The sequence below is a fragment of the Aplosporella prunicola genome, assembly GCF_010093885.1.
Source record: "Aplosporella prunicola CBS 121167 unplaced genomic scaffold K452scaffold_69, whole genome shotgun sequence".
Taxonomy (NCBI): domain Eukaryota; kingdom Fungi; phylum Ascomycota; class Dothideomycetes; order Botryosphaeriales; family Aplosporellaceae; genus Aplosporella; species Aplosporella prunicola.
Genome location: NW_022983597.1, coordinates 1 through 15,819, shown reverse-complemented (window position 1 = coordinate 15,819; position 15,819 = coordinate 1). Strand labels below are relative to the sequence as shown.

Genomic DNA, 15,819 nt, shown 5'->3' with positions numbered 1-15,819 from the left:
ACTGGAGGTAGCAGTGAGGTGCTGGTTAGGCCCGGAAATATCCTTATTGTAGATACTAGCGAAACTAGTATTTGAAGTAAGTAATATTAAGGCTGTAGTTAAGAGGTTACATTGACAGGACTTACAGTAAGGTGCTGGATTGGCCCGGCGACATGTTTTGTTGTGATTGGAAGCAAGGCGGATAACTAAAGCCAAAAGTGTGTTGCGTATAATGATGAGTGGGACGGGTATCTAACGTAGAGGTTTCTTGTTCTTGGTGTATTGGTTGTGGTTTCGAGTGAAGATAATAGTCAAAGTCAGAAGTGACTTGGTCGTAGTTGAGAGCAAAATGCGTAGATGTGTGGAACTAGGTAATGCTTTGATGATGCGCGCCGAGGATTGGAAACTGGTTGTTGAAGTCAGAAGTGATTCGGAGTAGCTGGTGCTTTGGTGATGCGTCCGATGATTGAAACTCTTGGCGACCAGAGTTGTTGTCGACAAGATAAAAATCGAAGTCGGTCTGGGAGTGATAGGGGGCGTGATACCAAATTCCCTACCCACCGCTTGAAGTAACCACCAAACAATGGTCGTTTTGAGAAGAAATATAGACAAGTACAAACAAGAAATACAAAAAATATGAACAAGAATACAGACAACAAATACAAGAAACACAGATTACTACGAAAGGAAATATAGACAAGAAATATAGGCAAGTAGAAACAGAACAGACAAGAAAGATAAACAAGTACAAACAAGAAAGACAAACGAAAGGAAAATGAAATCAACATATTCCATTACGGGTTTTGAATTCGCGACCCCCCTCCCCTGCTAGCGCCGTTAGAGCCTATACTTACTTGCGATACTTGCATGGAGCAGAACCATTGCATCCATACCTCGGACTCGGGCTAGGATCTAGGCAAGGTGTACTCTGTAGGGACTGTTTATATCGTCTCCTGTCTTGCTAAGCTGTGGATCTCGGTTCCCGGTGAAAGACTTTATATAACTAGGAAAGCCGTCTTGGCAGCCTGTAAGACAGTGGCCGGCGACATGCGAAGGGATACAAACCGCACTCTGAGCGCACTCATATCCAGGTATCGTGACTACGGCATATTAGCCGCAGCCGGGGGGAGATGGCTTTCGCCTATCTCCTCACTCTCTTGGAGGAGCCGCCACTGTCGCCGCCATATCCACCGCGTGTGTGCGTTCTGAGCAGAAGACGTGATGGAGAGAGAAGGAGGAACAGATAGAGGTAATAAAGTAAGAGTTTACCATAGGTGCATAGGTACCTAGTAGCATTTCCCAATTGGGTTAGCCGTGTCGGCAAATGAACCCGCCGAACGCTAGGCGGTGGGACTAGGTTGGCAGAAAAGTGTCGGCGATTTCATCTGCCTGCCGCCCTCTCGACCGCATCACCACATCCTCCCTTCCTACGATGGCTGAACGCAGGCCTGACAGTGGCGACTCACGCGCCAAGCGCCAAAAAACCTCCGCGGCAGACATGGACCCCAAGAACAACCCTTACCTCGCCCACATGTACGCCGACGAGGGCTCCAACGGTTACGCCTCCAAGAACAGCGGCCTGTCGCACATCACTCGCCACAAGTCGACCGCAAAGGATGCCGCGAAGGCTGAGGATGGCCCCAACAACCCTTTCACCGGCGCCCCGTTGTCGCAGAAGTACTTCAACATTCTGAAGACGAGGCGCGACCTGCCCGTCCACGCCCAGAGGTGAGCACGCGCGCCTGGACTCCAGCCCGTGAAATAGGTACTAATTGATCGCAGAGACGAATTCCTTCAGTTGTTCCAGCAGACGCAAATCCTCGTCTTCGTCGGTGAGACGGGTTCCGGTAAAACGACGCAGATTCCCCAATTCGTCCTCTTCGATGACTTACCCCAGAGCGCGGGAAAGATGGTCGCTTGTACCCAGCCTCGTCGTGTCGCCGCCATGTCCGTTGCTGCTCGTGTCGCTGACGAGATGGATGTCAACCTGGGAGCGGAGGTCGGTTATAGCATCCGTTTTGAGGACAAGACGTCGCCCCAGACCATTCTCAAGTACATGACCGACGGTATGCTTCTGCGCGAGGCCATGAACGACCACAACCTTAGTCGCTACAGCACCATCATTCTGGACGAGGCTCACGAGCGTACCTTGGCTACGGATATTCTGATGGGCTTGTTGAAGGAGGTGGCTCTGCGCAGACCCGACCTCAAGATCGTCATCATGTCTGCCACTCTGGATGCGGCAAAGTTCCAAAAGTACTTCAACGAGGCTCCTCTGTTGGCCGTCCCTGGTCGTACCCACCCCGTCGAGATCTTCTACACCCCCGAGCCGGAACGGGATTACGTCGAGGCTGCTCTCCGTACAGTCCTGCAAATTCACGCCAGCGAACCCGAGGGAGATATCTTGCTGTTCTTGACGGGTGAAGAGGAAATCGAGGACGCGTGCAGGAAGATCAAACTCGAGGCCGACGAGCTGATGCGCGAAGCCGATGCGGGTCCTTTGAGGGTTTACCCGCTGTACGGTACCCTGCCTCCTCACCAGCAGCAGAAGATCTTTGAGCAGGCGCCTCCTCCGCTTCGCCCCGGCGGTCGCCCGGGACGCAAGGTCATTGTTTCCACCAACATTGCCGAAACTTCTCTTACCATTGACGGTATCGTCTACGTCGTTGACCCCGGCTTCAGCAAACAAAAGGTCTACAACCCCAGAATCCGTGTCGAGTCCCTGCTCGTTTCTCCCATTTCCAAGGCCTCTGCTCAGCAGCGCGCTGGTCGTGCCGGTCGTACCAGGCCCGGAAAGTGCTTCCGTTTGTACACTGAGTCAGCCTTCAAGAAGGAGCTCATTGAGCAGACTTACCCTGAGATTCTTCGTTCCAACTTGTCAGCTACGGTGCTTGAGTTGAAGAAGCTTGGTGTCGAGGATCTCGTACACTTCGATCTCATGGACCCTCCCGCGCCTGAGACGCTCATGCGTGCTCTGGAGGAGTTGAACTACCTTGCCTGCTTAGACGACGAGGGTGAGCTTACCGCTCTCGGCAAGCTGGCCTCCGATTTCCCTCTCGACCCGGCGCTGGCCGTCATGCTCATCTCGTCTCCCGAGTTTTACTGCTCAAACGAAATCCTTTCTCTCGTTGCCCTTCTCTCCGTTCCTCAGATCTTCGTCCGCCCAGCGAGCGCAAGGAAACAGGCCGACGAGATGAAGGATCTCTTTGCACACCCGGATGGTGACCACCTGACCATGCTCAACGTCTACCATGCCTTCAAATCGCCCGATGCGCAAGACAACCCGAAGCAGTGGTGCCACGACCACTTTGTGTCGTACCGGGCATTGCAGCAGGCCGACAATGTGCGCCTGCAGCTCAAGCGCATAATGGAGCGCGAGGAGCTAGAGCTGATGTCGACGCCGTTCGAGGACAAGAAGTACTACGAGAACATACGGCGGGCGCTGGTAGCGGGCTTCTTCATGCAGGTGGCCAAGCGCGACGGCACGGGCAAGATGTACCTGACGGTCAAGGACGATCAGAACGTGCTGCTGCACCCGTCGACGGTGCTGGGCCAGGACAGCGAGTGGGTCGTGTACAACGAGTTTGTGCTGACGACCAAGAACTACATCCGCAATGTGACGGCGGTGAAGCCAGAATGGCTGCTGGACATTGCGCCCAACTATTATGATCTCGAGACTTTCAAGAAGGGCGATATTAAGAATGCGTTGGTGCGCACGGTCGAGAAGATGCGCCGTAGGGATGCCATTAAGAATAGTAGGCGCTGATGAGGCGGGGCTGTCTACGTGTAGTATAGTATACCTAGGAAGGAAGGAAGAAGAAAGAGCTTTTGTCAGTTATGTCGTGTGCTTTCCGTTTTACGGTTGTTGTCACCTTCAAGCGAGATGAACAGTCCAGCGACACGACAGGGAAGGATACAAGTAGTCCATGGAGTACGAGCGAAAAGGGTCTTAGAGTGCACACAGACAGGCTACCTCGATTATCGTAACTAGATTTCCGTTTTCTACGCCGTGGGAGAGTCAATTCCTTGTTTGACGGTGACGGAAGTCCATTATTCCATCCATTCCATGGTCTTGGTGAAGTATATTTATGTTTGCGCTTATATAAGTGCCTGTGTTGTGCTGTGCTGTGAAGCAATGCAGCCGTCTGCCCCAACGCTCCTCGAAAATGCCCACTGCAACAAACGCAAGCGATATGTAAGTAACGCGACCCCAGCCCCCCAAAGCCCAAAGTCAATAAACCTTAGGTATGTGGGTATGCTAGCCTTCTCCCATCCTGCCCCCTCCCCTCCCCAACCCCCTGTTGGCTGGCATCGCTGCTGCTCGCTCATCAATGCGCAAAAAAGAGCTAGCTGTGCGCACATCTTGCAAATGTTGGAGAAAAGAAAAAAAGGAAGAAGAAAAGAAAAGAAGAACAAAACTCCTCCGCGCCTATTACCGTGCTGTGCTGGCTGGTCCCTATCCCACCCAGTCAATCAGTCCCGTCGTCGTTTCCATCGTCACTTTCGTCATTGTCGGAACTCGTTCATGTCCGTGATTTTTGGTCTTTTTCTTTTTTTTCTTCTTCTCCATTTATTGATGCGCCGTCGCCGCGCGCCCGCGCTCAACCTCCTCGTTCAGATTCCCCATAGGGGCTGCAGCGGTCGGATGCGACGACAACGACTCGCCCTCCACCACCGGAGGACTAGCCGCCCGGCTCACCACAAGCGGGCTCTCGGGCCTCGACGACGTCGACGGGCTGCCCACGCGGCTGATACTGCCAGGCGTCTCCTGGCCGCCCACCATCATCCTGTGCAAGTTCGCCGCGCTGCCCTGCCGCGAATTGCTGGCCGTGTAAAAGTCCATGCCGCTATTGCGCGCCGACTCCGAGGGCGATGACACCAGCCCCGCCGACGAGCTGACGGTGCGCCGGCGGTTGTCGTTGCCCTCCGCATAGTCGCGGAAGTCGCGCGAGCTCCAGCTGGCGCGGTGGACGCGGGCGCCCCGCGGCAGGCTCGTGTACGACATGCGGCTGTTGACGCTGGTGGAGCGGACGCGGGTGCCTCCTATGGCTTGGCCGTCGGCGGCTGGGCCCTTGCCCTTGCCTGAGAGGGAGTTTGCGGACGCGAGTGGGTCGCCAATGTCGGAGAGGAAGACTTGGTCTTCGTCCTCGATTTTGGGGACGCGCCGCACCGTGGACACGGCAAAGTACGGTTCTCTGGGCTCCTGGGGCTCTTCGACGGGCTCCGGAGCTGGCTTGGGCTCCCGCGGCACGTCCTTCTCCGTGCGCTCCATGTGCCTGTAGTACCGTTCGCGCCAGTCGGCCCAGCGGCGCGGCCGGAAGTCTTCGCGATGCCGCATTATGGACATGTAACTTGACACGGCGCCGACGGCGATGGCAATGAGCAGGAAGATGGTCAGAATGCCCTGAATGACCACCACAACAATGCCAATGGCGGCAGTGATGATGCGACCGGTGTTAAAGCGGACATCGAATGCCGCGGACAAGGCGACCGTGGAGACTTTGCTGAAACCAAGCAAGTACACCACCAGCGCGTTCAGCCGCTGAGCCTCGAATGGGCGGATCACAATGATCGCGATGAAGGCAATGATCTCGACCACGAGCAGGCCGAAAACCTGCGTCTTGGGGTGACCAGAAGCGCCGGCGTAGAAACAGGCCCGGACGAACTCATAGACGAGCCACAGCGCAAAGAACCACCACCGCGTGCGCCGGAAGCGCGACGCCAGCCAGCCGAACTTCTTGATGTAGTCCTCGTCTTCATGGATAGTCTTTCGGTTCTCAGAGTCCACATGGCTGATGCGCCAGAAAGGAATTGATCCGGCATAGACCTTTTCCGTGTCGTCCTGGTTGTTGCTTGCGCGAGAGAAATGATACCAAGGTATGCATCCGAGAACTCTACTCCTTTCGAGATTGATACGGTCCGGCTCCGAAACGTGGTTACCAAATCTCAGGCGGTAGTAACAGGCGTAGCCAGCCACTCCAAACATCCCGCAAAAGAATATGATGAACACGATCGCGGCGATGGCCAGCACGCCCTTTGCGCCGTCCCAGGTGAATTGGAACATTGAGAGGAAAATCATACTGAAAAAGCCAATGAAAAGCGTCCGGAGGATGGCCAGCCCCGTGTATCCAAGCCAATGCGCTCTGAAGTAAGCAAGTCGATCTTGCTTGATGAGTTTGGTGCGGCTCATGCCTTCCAGAGTCCACTTGAATATCACAACGGCGCCAGCTATAATTACCAAAAGTATCAAAAACCAGAGGAAGCCAGTCATAAAGGCGTTGGAGACTGGGATGTTTTCTTGACCCAGGGTACCAGCAAATCCGGAGTAGTTTCCTGGCAAAGGTAAGCCAGGCTTGACTGGTTCTCCATACCAGGAAAAGCCATCGGAGCTGTTGGTGAGTTCGCGCTTAGCGATGACCGATTCCAAGGCGCGCGAACGCAAAGTCCGCAAATCTGGCTCCCAGGAGTTGGGCATGGACCTCCGGTAGATTTTTGAGATGTCGTACCCGCCGCCGACGTTCTTATCGTCAGCTCCTGCACTGGCTGCTCCAACCGCACTCGTGTTGCCCTTGTTGGATCCAATGAAGTTGTTAATAGAATTTTGCATACTCTTACTATAAATCATGCCGCCAGTCCAGGCGTAGTTGCTCCAAAATGCAACAAGCACGCTCGGCCAGTTCATCGACAGAGCGCCGGTGAAGAAGATATGTTGGAAGACGGCAAAGACAACCAAGATGGATACCGAGTGGGCGTAATGTGTTCGCATGGTCGGTAGATCTGCTCCATAAATGGCGGTAGCAAAAGAAGCAATGACGGCAACGACGGTGAATACTCCGAAGATAATGCCCACTGCAGTCGGGTGAGAAAATGTAGCTCCATTAGTGATCACGGCTGAGTAGCATCCAATCATTTGCCGAGTGGAGTTTGCGAATATTCTGAGGATAGCTTGCCCCTCAAAATCCGGAATACTGAGCGCGATAGCTATTGTACATTAGAGCTGAACCCTTGATTAGCACCAGTGAGGCACTCACATGGAATGTTTGCGACGTCGCTTGGCGCAATTGGGATAATGCCATTTGCTTCTATGGGGACCCCGGCTTTCATAGGGCAAAGACTAAGGCTCGTTAGCATCTAGTGGTGCCGGCATTGGGAATAGTTCTACCTTGCTATGTTGGCGCTGCAGGGATTGAAAACCAGTTGAAACTGGCTCTCGCCATAAGCATAAACGGCGATGTACACTGCCAACAATCAGGGACCTGTACAAAACACGACGCGCGGCGCCACTCACTCATAAGGTCTTCATTAACCACAGCTGTGTTCCCGGCTAAGTGGAATTGCACCGTCATGTTGTCCTTGTAGTATGCCGCGTCGAAACGAGTGACGTTGATGCTGCTGTCGCCCATGCAGTCGCCAAAGTTGCCAGTGTATAGCGATGGCTTGCGGTTGTCTCGCAACAGGATTGACTTGCCGTCGGAATCGGTGCCCTTGACGTATCTCACTCCGTTGACGGTAGTCTGCGCGTATGATAGGCGGAAAAGGGCCATGAAAGCAAAGAGCCACATGAGGGCCGACCGCAGTGTATTCTGCACCATGGTAAATGATTGGGAGGAGGCGTCAAGGTGTTCTCATCAAGGTGGCAGTTGAGGGAAGACAGGGCAGAGCTGATGGGGTGACGCGAGAGAGGACGCGTGAGAACGAGCGGAATCGGACAGCGACGCGACGGCCGGGGTGAACGAGTGGATGTCTAAGGAAGAAGAATCCTATGTCTGTCTGTCTATTCTGAAAGTGCGGGGATTTCTTTGTTCGTATTGGTATGCGGGCGCTCGGTCCTCGTATAGACAAAGGTGCCTCAGTGGGCGGAAGATGCTGGTATGGTGGACATGCAGTGGGATATTCACAGCGGCGAGAAGCGGTAAAAAGGCAAGGGAAAACAGAAGCGCGGAGGCAAAGAGTTGGTTGTATAAGGTGACGGAAGAAGGCACGGATGCGCAGCTGGTGGCGGGCGCCAAGGGTCGGCTGAAAAGGTCAGGGACTGCCAGTGCCCAGAAACACTCCACTCTAGACCCTATGGCACGCGCGCGAAGAAACCCCGATTCGGGAACGGGAAGGGCGGAGATCGATCCCTGACCACTCTGTTAACCCTACTCGTACGTGGCCGAATCGACTACGCCAGATGCGTTCTTTGGTTGTGAGCCTCCCGCCACGCCCGCCAGCCACTCGAACATGACGACAATCCATAGTGAACAAATTTCATCGGCTGACCCCCCTATCCTCAAGCTCAAGTACTCTAGACAAACTACTACACACCAGCCGACAAAATCGCCGATGATGGCCGCTCTGTCGCGTACGTCATGTCTTGCGCCACGACGCAACTTTCCTGTTTCTCAAGCGCACAACGGTTCCGTCACTCTGGAAGAGCCTCCTTTTAGACTCTCAGCCACCACCTACCTGCCACCGGCAGGCTGGGCCGGGGAGAACGCAAGATCAAGCAACTGGAGTCTGGAGATGGCGCCTAACTCATTGTGGGGCTCCAAACCTCCACCGAAACCGTGAAACCCCCACAGAAAATCCTTCCGCGTGGTGGATCTAGTTGATGTCGTTAACACCAAATCCGAGCGAAAGCGATGCAGCTGATGCCTAGAGAGGTTTGTCGAGGCTGAGGTGTCACAAAACTTATTCCGGGTTCAGCCCATACACCTCGGACGATGATGCAAATCCAAACGGGCCAATGATTCGGCACTTTGATATCCCCACAATCTTTAAACTTCTCTCAGCAAACTTGATTACTCCTGAGGAATGAAAGTTTATTGAGTTGCCCCGAGCTTGATTTCGACAACGCCACAAGCATGTCTGAGCCACCTTCACCAAGACACCAACGCGTTTTGAGATAGCTTCTCATCTAGCTGCAAGCCTGGGCTCTGGGTGTAGACAGGAGGTCGTGGAAATATTCATAAAAATATTCAATCTCTTGATTGAATTTCGATTCAGTTCTACTTCTGCGAATCTTCACATCCAAGATCTACGCTAGTTTTTGCAACGTTGTCTTGGTTACATCTTGTCCTTCCATCTTTCATATTTCCCAGTAACTACGCTGGCATCACGTCGAAGTAAGACAAGCTTATCCCATCGTATCATTGGTCTGACACTAATTTCCAAAACACATAGGTCATAACCATATGAAGCGATTGTTTTATAAGGCCCCGGGTGATTTGAACATCCCACAGGATAATACTACTGTAAGAATATATGATTTACTTTATACCCTTAAATATTTTACATCTTTATATCTTCGTGAGTGCTTTTATATCCTTCGATTTTCTATTTTAATACCCTGATGACTACCTTTGTAATTGTGGATATTCCTGCCTTCATATCTTGCTAGATACAGTATCTTTTCACCTTAACATAGTAGGCGCTAGGTTTATAGCCATCTCAGAAATAATCTATAGGTATATTAGATTTTATTCGGCATGTAGTTAAGAGGTGGGAAAAGCATCCCGGGCCTTTCTACAACACAGTCCGATATCCTGACTAGTTACAAAGCTAACCTTTTTAGACTAGTAGAGGTGTACCCACGGGCACGCAGAATATAGCGGTATACTGATAAAAGATCGAATTTGCTGACCAGCTTAAACTTTTTAACAGCCTTAACTATATAAGAGCAATCCTCCATCATCGATGTATACACATACACCTGTTACAACGATAGTTCACAAGATAGATAATAACATGCTTTTTATAGGTCAGACGGGTACGAACACTCTTATATATCTCTGTTTAGTACTCACAAGAGCATCAAGAAGTAGTCGAAAATCATTTCCATAACTAACGTCCGTCACCGCGAACCGAGATCCACCCTATAGCGAGACAGATGACGATATAAGCAGTCCCCACAGAGTACTCCTTACCTAGCTTCTATCCCGAGTCCTAGGTATAGGTAAAAAGATCTTAGAGTACATAGAGGCTCTACGTATTCTAACCAGTATTCTTCTCTTCCGTATAGGGCCTCTACACACCGTAACCGGGTCTCTTCTTCTACTCCGTACACGTATCACCCTCTCGCTTCACGGTGACGGATGTTAATCCTTGTGGCATAGCCTAAGTCTTATTTACAAAGCATTGCAACCGATATTGCATCTTACCCGCAACAATCCAGCTATTTCAATGAAAATGCTAAAGCCTCGAGAGCGATTTTATTAGGTGTAGGATCGAGATCACAATTACTAGATGTGCAACACAAAATAGCTGCTGGGACACGTAGTTGGCGGCGCTAACAGACTCAGCAGTGCAGAGGTGGGTTCCAAAAGTATGAGACCGGGTTCTCAACATAGTAACTATTGGCTGACAGCCTGACAATGTCAGCGGTAGGGAACTGAACGAACGCGAGTTTCATCATGCCACACAAGAACGTGCGGTGAGCATGATGGAGTCAGGAGCTTGCGCATAACTGAAGTACATTTTGCTTGTCGATTCCACCTCAGCTTCTGGGGCTGTGCCGGTCCATTGAAAGCGACAGTGCTAGCAAAAGGGGTATCGTATTGCCAATCCATGGACCGAACGACGTCTCCAGATCGACAACGTCATGTTCTTCTGTGGAGTCTCTTGTCGGAGCTTGCGGAGATTCGGAAGAAGAGTCTTTGCCAATACCAGTAGAAAGACAATATTGGAGTGTGGCTATTCAGCCAGGCGCTTCGGACTTTGCCTCACGGCTGCTCGCCTGGCCGGCGAAGTTGACTCTTCGGTAAGTAGACGACGACGAGAGAGGCCGAAATACTTAACCATCTCCGTCAATGCTCGGCCGAGGCCGAATGAGGCGAGTCTGTACTCCGTAAGAGAGAGCGTGGCGTGGAAGCAGGTTGCGTGGGCGTCGAAGGTTTGCAGCTTGGCCGGATCGGCAGCTAACTACATTTAGGAATCCGGCGCTTATTTTCAACAAATCATTAGACGTCCCTCCTTGTCCCCCATCACATCTCCACCTTTGCAATTTTGCAAAGTCCACGCGGGTTATGCAGGTCCCGATGGGATTTCCAGCCTGTGCCCCACTGCCCAATCGCCGCCAGTTGCATGTCAAATGGCCACCGCCGGCCGGGCTCCAGAGCGTGCTCTTCTTAAGCATGGCCACGGTCTGCACGCTGATTGAACACGATGCCTCTTGGCACGGAGGCTCACGGACCGGATCTTCTTTGTAAATTCGAGTCATTTTGATTTTCTCTCATCACTTCGTCTGATGAGCGTGTGACTAACACCAGCGAGCAGACGACGACTTGACGTTGTGTTGGTGCTTCCTCAAGTCTCAGGACCAAGGCGAGCGAGCTTTCTGGGCACGACAGGATACTTCTACGAGGCATGGCGGCACGATCGCCACCCAACAACGCACGGCCAGCGTCGATACGTGTGCTACGGCCCATAGTGGGGAAGCACAGAGCCGGCTCCCGTCGATGGCTTGCCGGCGCAGTTCACGGCCGAGGCGTGCTCCAGATGTTCTCATCACATCACGAGCCAATCGCATGGGCTGGCCATGTGCGAGGCGAAGCGATGACTAGGGGAGCCCGGCAGGTGGACCCTTGCAGTCTCCGCTTTCCACAAGGACCATTAAATGCAACGGGACGGCCCAGTGGACGCCTATTGTCGAGATATGTTGTATCACCGCAGACGACGATGCGCTGGTGACCTCTTCAGCAATTACGCGGCCGCGTGAAACCTTCCAGTCGCTCGTTCTACCTAATACCCCTCGCAGCGCCCGCTTTGCCCCACGCGCATAGCGGACCCAAGAAACACCCAACTTGTACCACTCCCGCACGCTTCACGACGTTTGGAGCCGTCGCCACGGTTCCACACCGCTCGACCTTCCGAACTTCCATTGCCATATTTGCGCCCATGTCAGACTCGAATCTGCGGCCTCTTGCGACCGCATGCACGCTGTAATCCAACATTTCCTTCGATATTTCACGATATAATTACGCCACTCCGACTACACAGAGCGGCCACCAATCATGCCTGTCCTCCCGGAATTTCTCGCGAGGAGGACCAGCGCGGCGGTAGACGCTGCAGCCGTTTTCATAGGCCGGGAGTTTACGGATACGGCGTCCGCTTTGACCAAGCGTATCGACATACCTTTGAACAGCACGAGTCCAGCGGGACTGATAGAAGCAAACACGGTGGATCCCTGGAAAGAAAGTGGGAAATATGCGCTGGGCATGGTCTACTTTTGTATCATATTGCTGGTCTTGTCATCATGTTTGCGCGCCTACCACTTTTTCACGGACAAGATCCGGACCGCGCTCCACCAGGAAGAGGTACTGAAATCGTCAAAGACATCATCACCCAACACGGATTATGAGTTGTCAGTTTTGGATACTGACAAGTCAACCAAAAAGTTTTTCCCACGCAATGGGCCGTTACCACAACCTGCGCCGGTTCAATCGTCCGTTTCCTCTTTTGGGCCATTGAACAACCTGATTGCGGTGTTCCGCTTTCTGTTCTACCATCCTCTGCCTCAGTACGAGCTCCGCAAGGGCTGGAGACCGATAGTCTTTCCGTCGCTCGGAATAGTATGCGTCGTTCTGGCCGCCTTGGTTTTCGTAACGCTATATTGTTTTATCCCGCAACCGCTATACTGGGATAGTATTCGATTTGGCTCGCCACCTCTCGCGATACGTTCTGGCATGCTCGCCGTGTCGCTCATGCCATGGATCATTGCGCTAAGTATGAAGGCGAACCTCATCTCGCTCATGACGGGGATCGGGCACGAGCGGCTAAACGTGCTGCACCGTTGGGGTGCTTATCTGATGCTATTCCTCAGCCTGATACATACGATCCCATTTTGTATTACGCCCATCTGGGAAGATGGGGGACTGGAGGTTTTCTACGTACTCCTCCGGGGAGATAATTTTTATCCTTACGGCACAGGTACGTTGAAAGACGAAATACCATTGTAAACTGCTAACATGTACAGGAATTGCCGCCATTGTGCCATTGTTATTCCTTTGTATCCACTCCCTGCCTCAGATTCGGAGTTGGATGTACGAACTGTTTGTGTCAGTTCACGTACCAGTCTCGATTGTGTACCTGGCAATGCTCTTTTGGCATTGCCGCAACTTCCTTACGTCGTGGCATTACCTATACGCGACTGTGGCGATATGGGTAGCTTCCTACATCATCCGCCTCTTCTACCTGAACTGGACGAATCCCAGGCGCATGTCCTGGCTGATTGGAGACGAGGCGGCAGTGACGATCCTCCCGGAGAACGCCATCAAAGTCACCATCCCGACACAGACGAAATGGAGACCCGGCCAGTATGTGTACCTGCGGATGCCGGGCATCTCCGTTTTCGAGAACCACCCTTTCACGATAGCGTCGCTGTGCAGCGATGACTTCCCGTCCGCATACGGCCCGGAATACCGGGATATGGTGCTCGTGTTCCGCCCGTTCCGCGGATTCACTCAAAAGGTCCTTAAGAGCGCCATTGAACATGGGCCGTGGCATACCTACCGCGCGTTCATCGACGGACCTTACGGAGGCATGCAAAGACGGCTGGAAGCCTTCGACCACGTCGTACTCATTGCAGGCGGTAGCGGCGTAACAGCCCTCGTCAGCCAGCTGCTTGACCTGGTAAAACGGATGCGAGACGGCAAAGCAGTGACGAAGAGCGTGCAAGTAGTGTGGGCATGCAAGCGACCAGAAACAATGGAGTGGTTTAAAGAAGAGCTGCGCATCTGCCGGGAGTTTGCGCCGCCGGACACGGTGCAGTTCCAGTTCTTCATCACGGCAGCGAAGCGGCTGCCACGGACGGGCCAGATCGTCAGCGCGCAGACGCCGACGCGGCCCGTCAGCATGTTCTTCCACGACCGCGTCAACGACGCCTTCCAGGACATTGCGGATAAGCGGCTGTCCGGGTTGTCGTGGACGAAGCGGCACTCGGCCCTCATCAATGACGAGGCGCAGGGCGATCCGGAGCGCGAGAAGGAGCTCCGCCGCGAGAACGAAGACGGCATCAGCGCGCTGCCGCAGGCGCACATGCTGCCGATCGGGGGACGGGGCAACGCCAACAACCACAACAGCAGCAGCAGCCGGCCAACATCAACAGCATCGACCGCAACCGCATCCTCAGAAACGCAGCTCGCGCAACCCACGCCCACGCACGCAGGCGAAAAGCGACGCACGCGCAACCTCAGCATCGACATCCAGCAAGCGGTAGCGGCGGGCAGCGGGGCGCTCGACACGTCCGTGACGCAGCCGGCCACGCAAGCGGCCTTCGACTTCGGCTTCCCGTCGACGCCGACCGAGTTCCAGAAGAACCTGATGCGCTTCGCGTTCCTGCCCGCCGCGGTCAAGAAGAAGGACGGCTGGAGCACCGAGTACGGCCGCCCGCAGATCGCGTACATGCTGCGGCAGTTCAGCCGCGAGTTTGGGCGCCGCACCGCCGTCTTTGTGTGTGGGCCGCCGGGCATGCGCATTGATGTTGCTGAGGCGGTAGCGGGGCTGCAGAAGGACGTTTGGCGTGATGAGGGCAGAGATGAGATTTATTTGCATGCGGAGAATTATGCTATTTGAGTAGGTAGACTCGGGGGTGAGGATGAGAGGGAGGGTTTTGGGAGTTGGTTCTTCACGTATTTCTGTGTATACCCGGACTTGAATCAGCTAGGCTGGCCTGTTTGTTTCTGTTTCGTTGTTGATATCTAGATGGCTCTCGAGTGGTCTGGAGGCTATTGATGCTCCAGACGCACATACAGTATCTACTTTTTCTTGGTTTCGTTTATCGAGCCCTACCTTGCTGTCTTAATGGTATATAGGTATAATATGGCGGCGCTGGCTGGCTGTCTGTCTAGTTAGCTAGCTGGCCGATTGGTTTAAAGTGTTTTAGCTATCCAGCTATTTGATACGTAATGTCAAGGCATGCGTAGTCAGTGTGTAACGTCCGTCACCATGAAACGAGATTCACCGGGAAGCGAGATGGTGATACTTGTACGGAGGAGAAGAAGAGACTCAGCTACGATGTATAGAGTCTGTATATACTCTAAGACCTTTACATCCATACTTAGGACTCGGGCTATAAGCTAGATAAGGAGTACTCTATAGGGACTGCTTGTATTATCCCCTGTCTCGCTAGACGGTAGATCTCGGTTCGCGGTAACGGACGTTATTATACCGCAACGTGCATATAGTATATCGAAGCGACGAGTAAGCATGCAAGCGATTGTCATCAGGCAAGATATATGAGAAGAAAGAGGAGGAACACTCACTCACTCACACTTCTACCCGTACCTCAACACCAACCCAGCCTATACAACAGCAGTAGTAGCAAACAGCATACCACCTAGGTAACCCACATTCTTCAGTCTTGCCCCAAGCCAACCCCATCCATCCTCACCTACTTACCCCACCCTCAACCTACCCCACCACACCCCACCACTCACACCCTCACCACACCACATTCCAACAAGCACATACACACACAGTACACAAAAACCCAGCAAACACAAGCAATCAAACAATACCAGACAGGCATACCGCCTCTCCATCAATCAATCAATCAATCAACCAATAACTCTATTGATACAACACAGCATAGTATACAACGTAACACACAAATAAGCACGCACGCACGCACGCACGCTCAAACCTCATCACCACCACCACCACCACTCCTCCCCCACGCCACTGCACATCCACACACAGAAAAGACGACCAAGCAAAGCAAGCAAAGTAAAGAGGACCAAAGAGAAAAGGACAGAAAGAGACCACGAAAAAAGGTTTAATAGCCAAATAACGCATCACGCAGAACGCAGAACCCTATCAAAACCGCAGAAGCAGAAACAGCAAGAAAACCCAAAGCAAAGC

The 15,819-nt window shown here is 52.9% G+C and overlaps 5 protein-coding genes across 5 annotated transcripts; 2 read left to right on the top strand and 3 right to left on the bottom strand.

Moving 5' to 3' along the window:
• Positions 1 to 1,411: 1,411 nt before the first annotated feature.
• Positions 1,412 to 3,745, top strand: K452DRAFT_303153 (uncharacterized protein; the record flags this gene model as incomplete). The annotated part of the gene is made up of 2 exons (XM_033542690.1): positions 1,412 to 1,707; positions 1,762 to 3,745. 2 exons carry the CDS (start codon positions 1,412 to 1,414, stop codon positions 3,743 to 3,745), a joined length of 2,280 nt encoding a protein of 759 aa, XP_033391662.1.
• A 218-nt stretch (positions 3,746 to 3,963) lies between these two features.
• Positions 3,964 to 4,445, bottom strand: K452DRAFT_150324 (uncharacterized protein). The gene has a single exon (XM_033535528.1). It carries the CDS (start codon positions 4,339 to 4,341, stop codon positions 4,078 to 4,080), a length of 264 nt encoding a protein of 87 aa, XP_033391661.1. The 5' UTR covers positions 4,342 to 4,445; the 3' UTR covers positions 3,964 to 4,077.
• A 104-nt stretch (positions 4,446 to 4,549) lies between these two features.
• On the bottom strand, positions 4,550 to 7,571 carry K452DRAFT_238375 (uncharacterized protein; the record flags this gene model as incomplete). The annotated part of the gene is made up of 4 exons (XM_033537653.1): positions 4,550 to 6,960; positions 7,011 to 7,093; positions 7,142 to 7,217; positions 7,268 to 7,571. The coding sequence occupies 4 exons, from the start codon at positions 7,569 to 7,571 to the stop codon at positions 4,550 to 4,552; spliced, it is 2,874 nt and encodes a 957-aa protein (XP_033391660.1).
• Positions 7,572 to 10,104: 2,533 nt separating this feature from the next.
• On the bottom strand, positions 10,105 to 10,453 carry K452DRAFT_292798 (uncharacterized protein). The gene is made up of 2 exons (XM_033541445.1): positions 10,342 to 10,453; positions 10,105 to 10,285 (listed from the first exon to the last, which is right to left on the bottom strand). The coding sequence occupies exons 1-2, from the start codon at positions 10,422 to 10,424 to the stop codon at positions 10,153 to 10,155; spliced, it is 216 nt and encodes a 71-aa protein (XP_033391659.1). The 5' UTR covers positions 10,425 to 10,453; the 3' UTR covers positions 10,105 to 10,152.
• A 1,519-nt stretch (positions 10,454 to 11,972) lies between these two features.
• K452DRAFT_238379 (uncharacterized protein) lies at positions 11,973 to 14,532 on the top strand (the record flags this gene model as incomplete). Its single annotated transcript, XM_033537654.1, has 2 exons — positions 11,973 to 12,888; positions 12,935 to 14,532. The coding sequence occupies 2 exons, from the start codon at positions 11,973 to 11,975 to the stop codon at positions 14,530 to 14,532; spliced, it is 2,514 nt and encodes an 837-aa protein (XP_033391658.1).
• Positions 14,533 to 15,819: the final 1,287 nt, after the last annotated feature.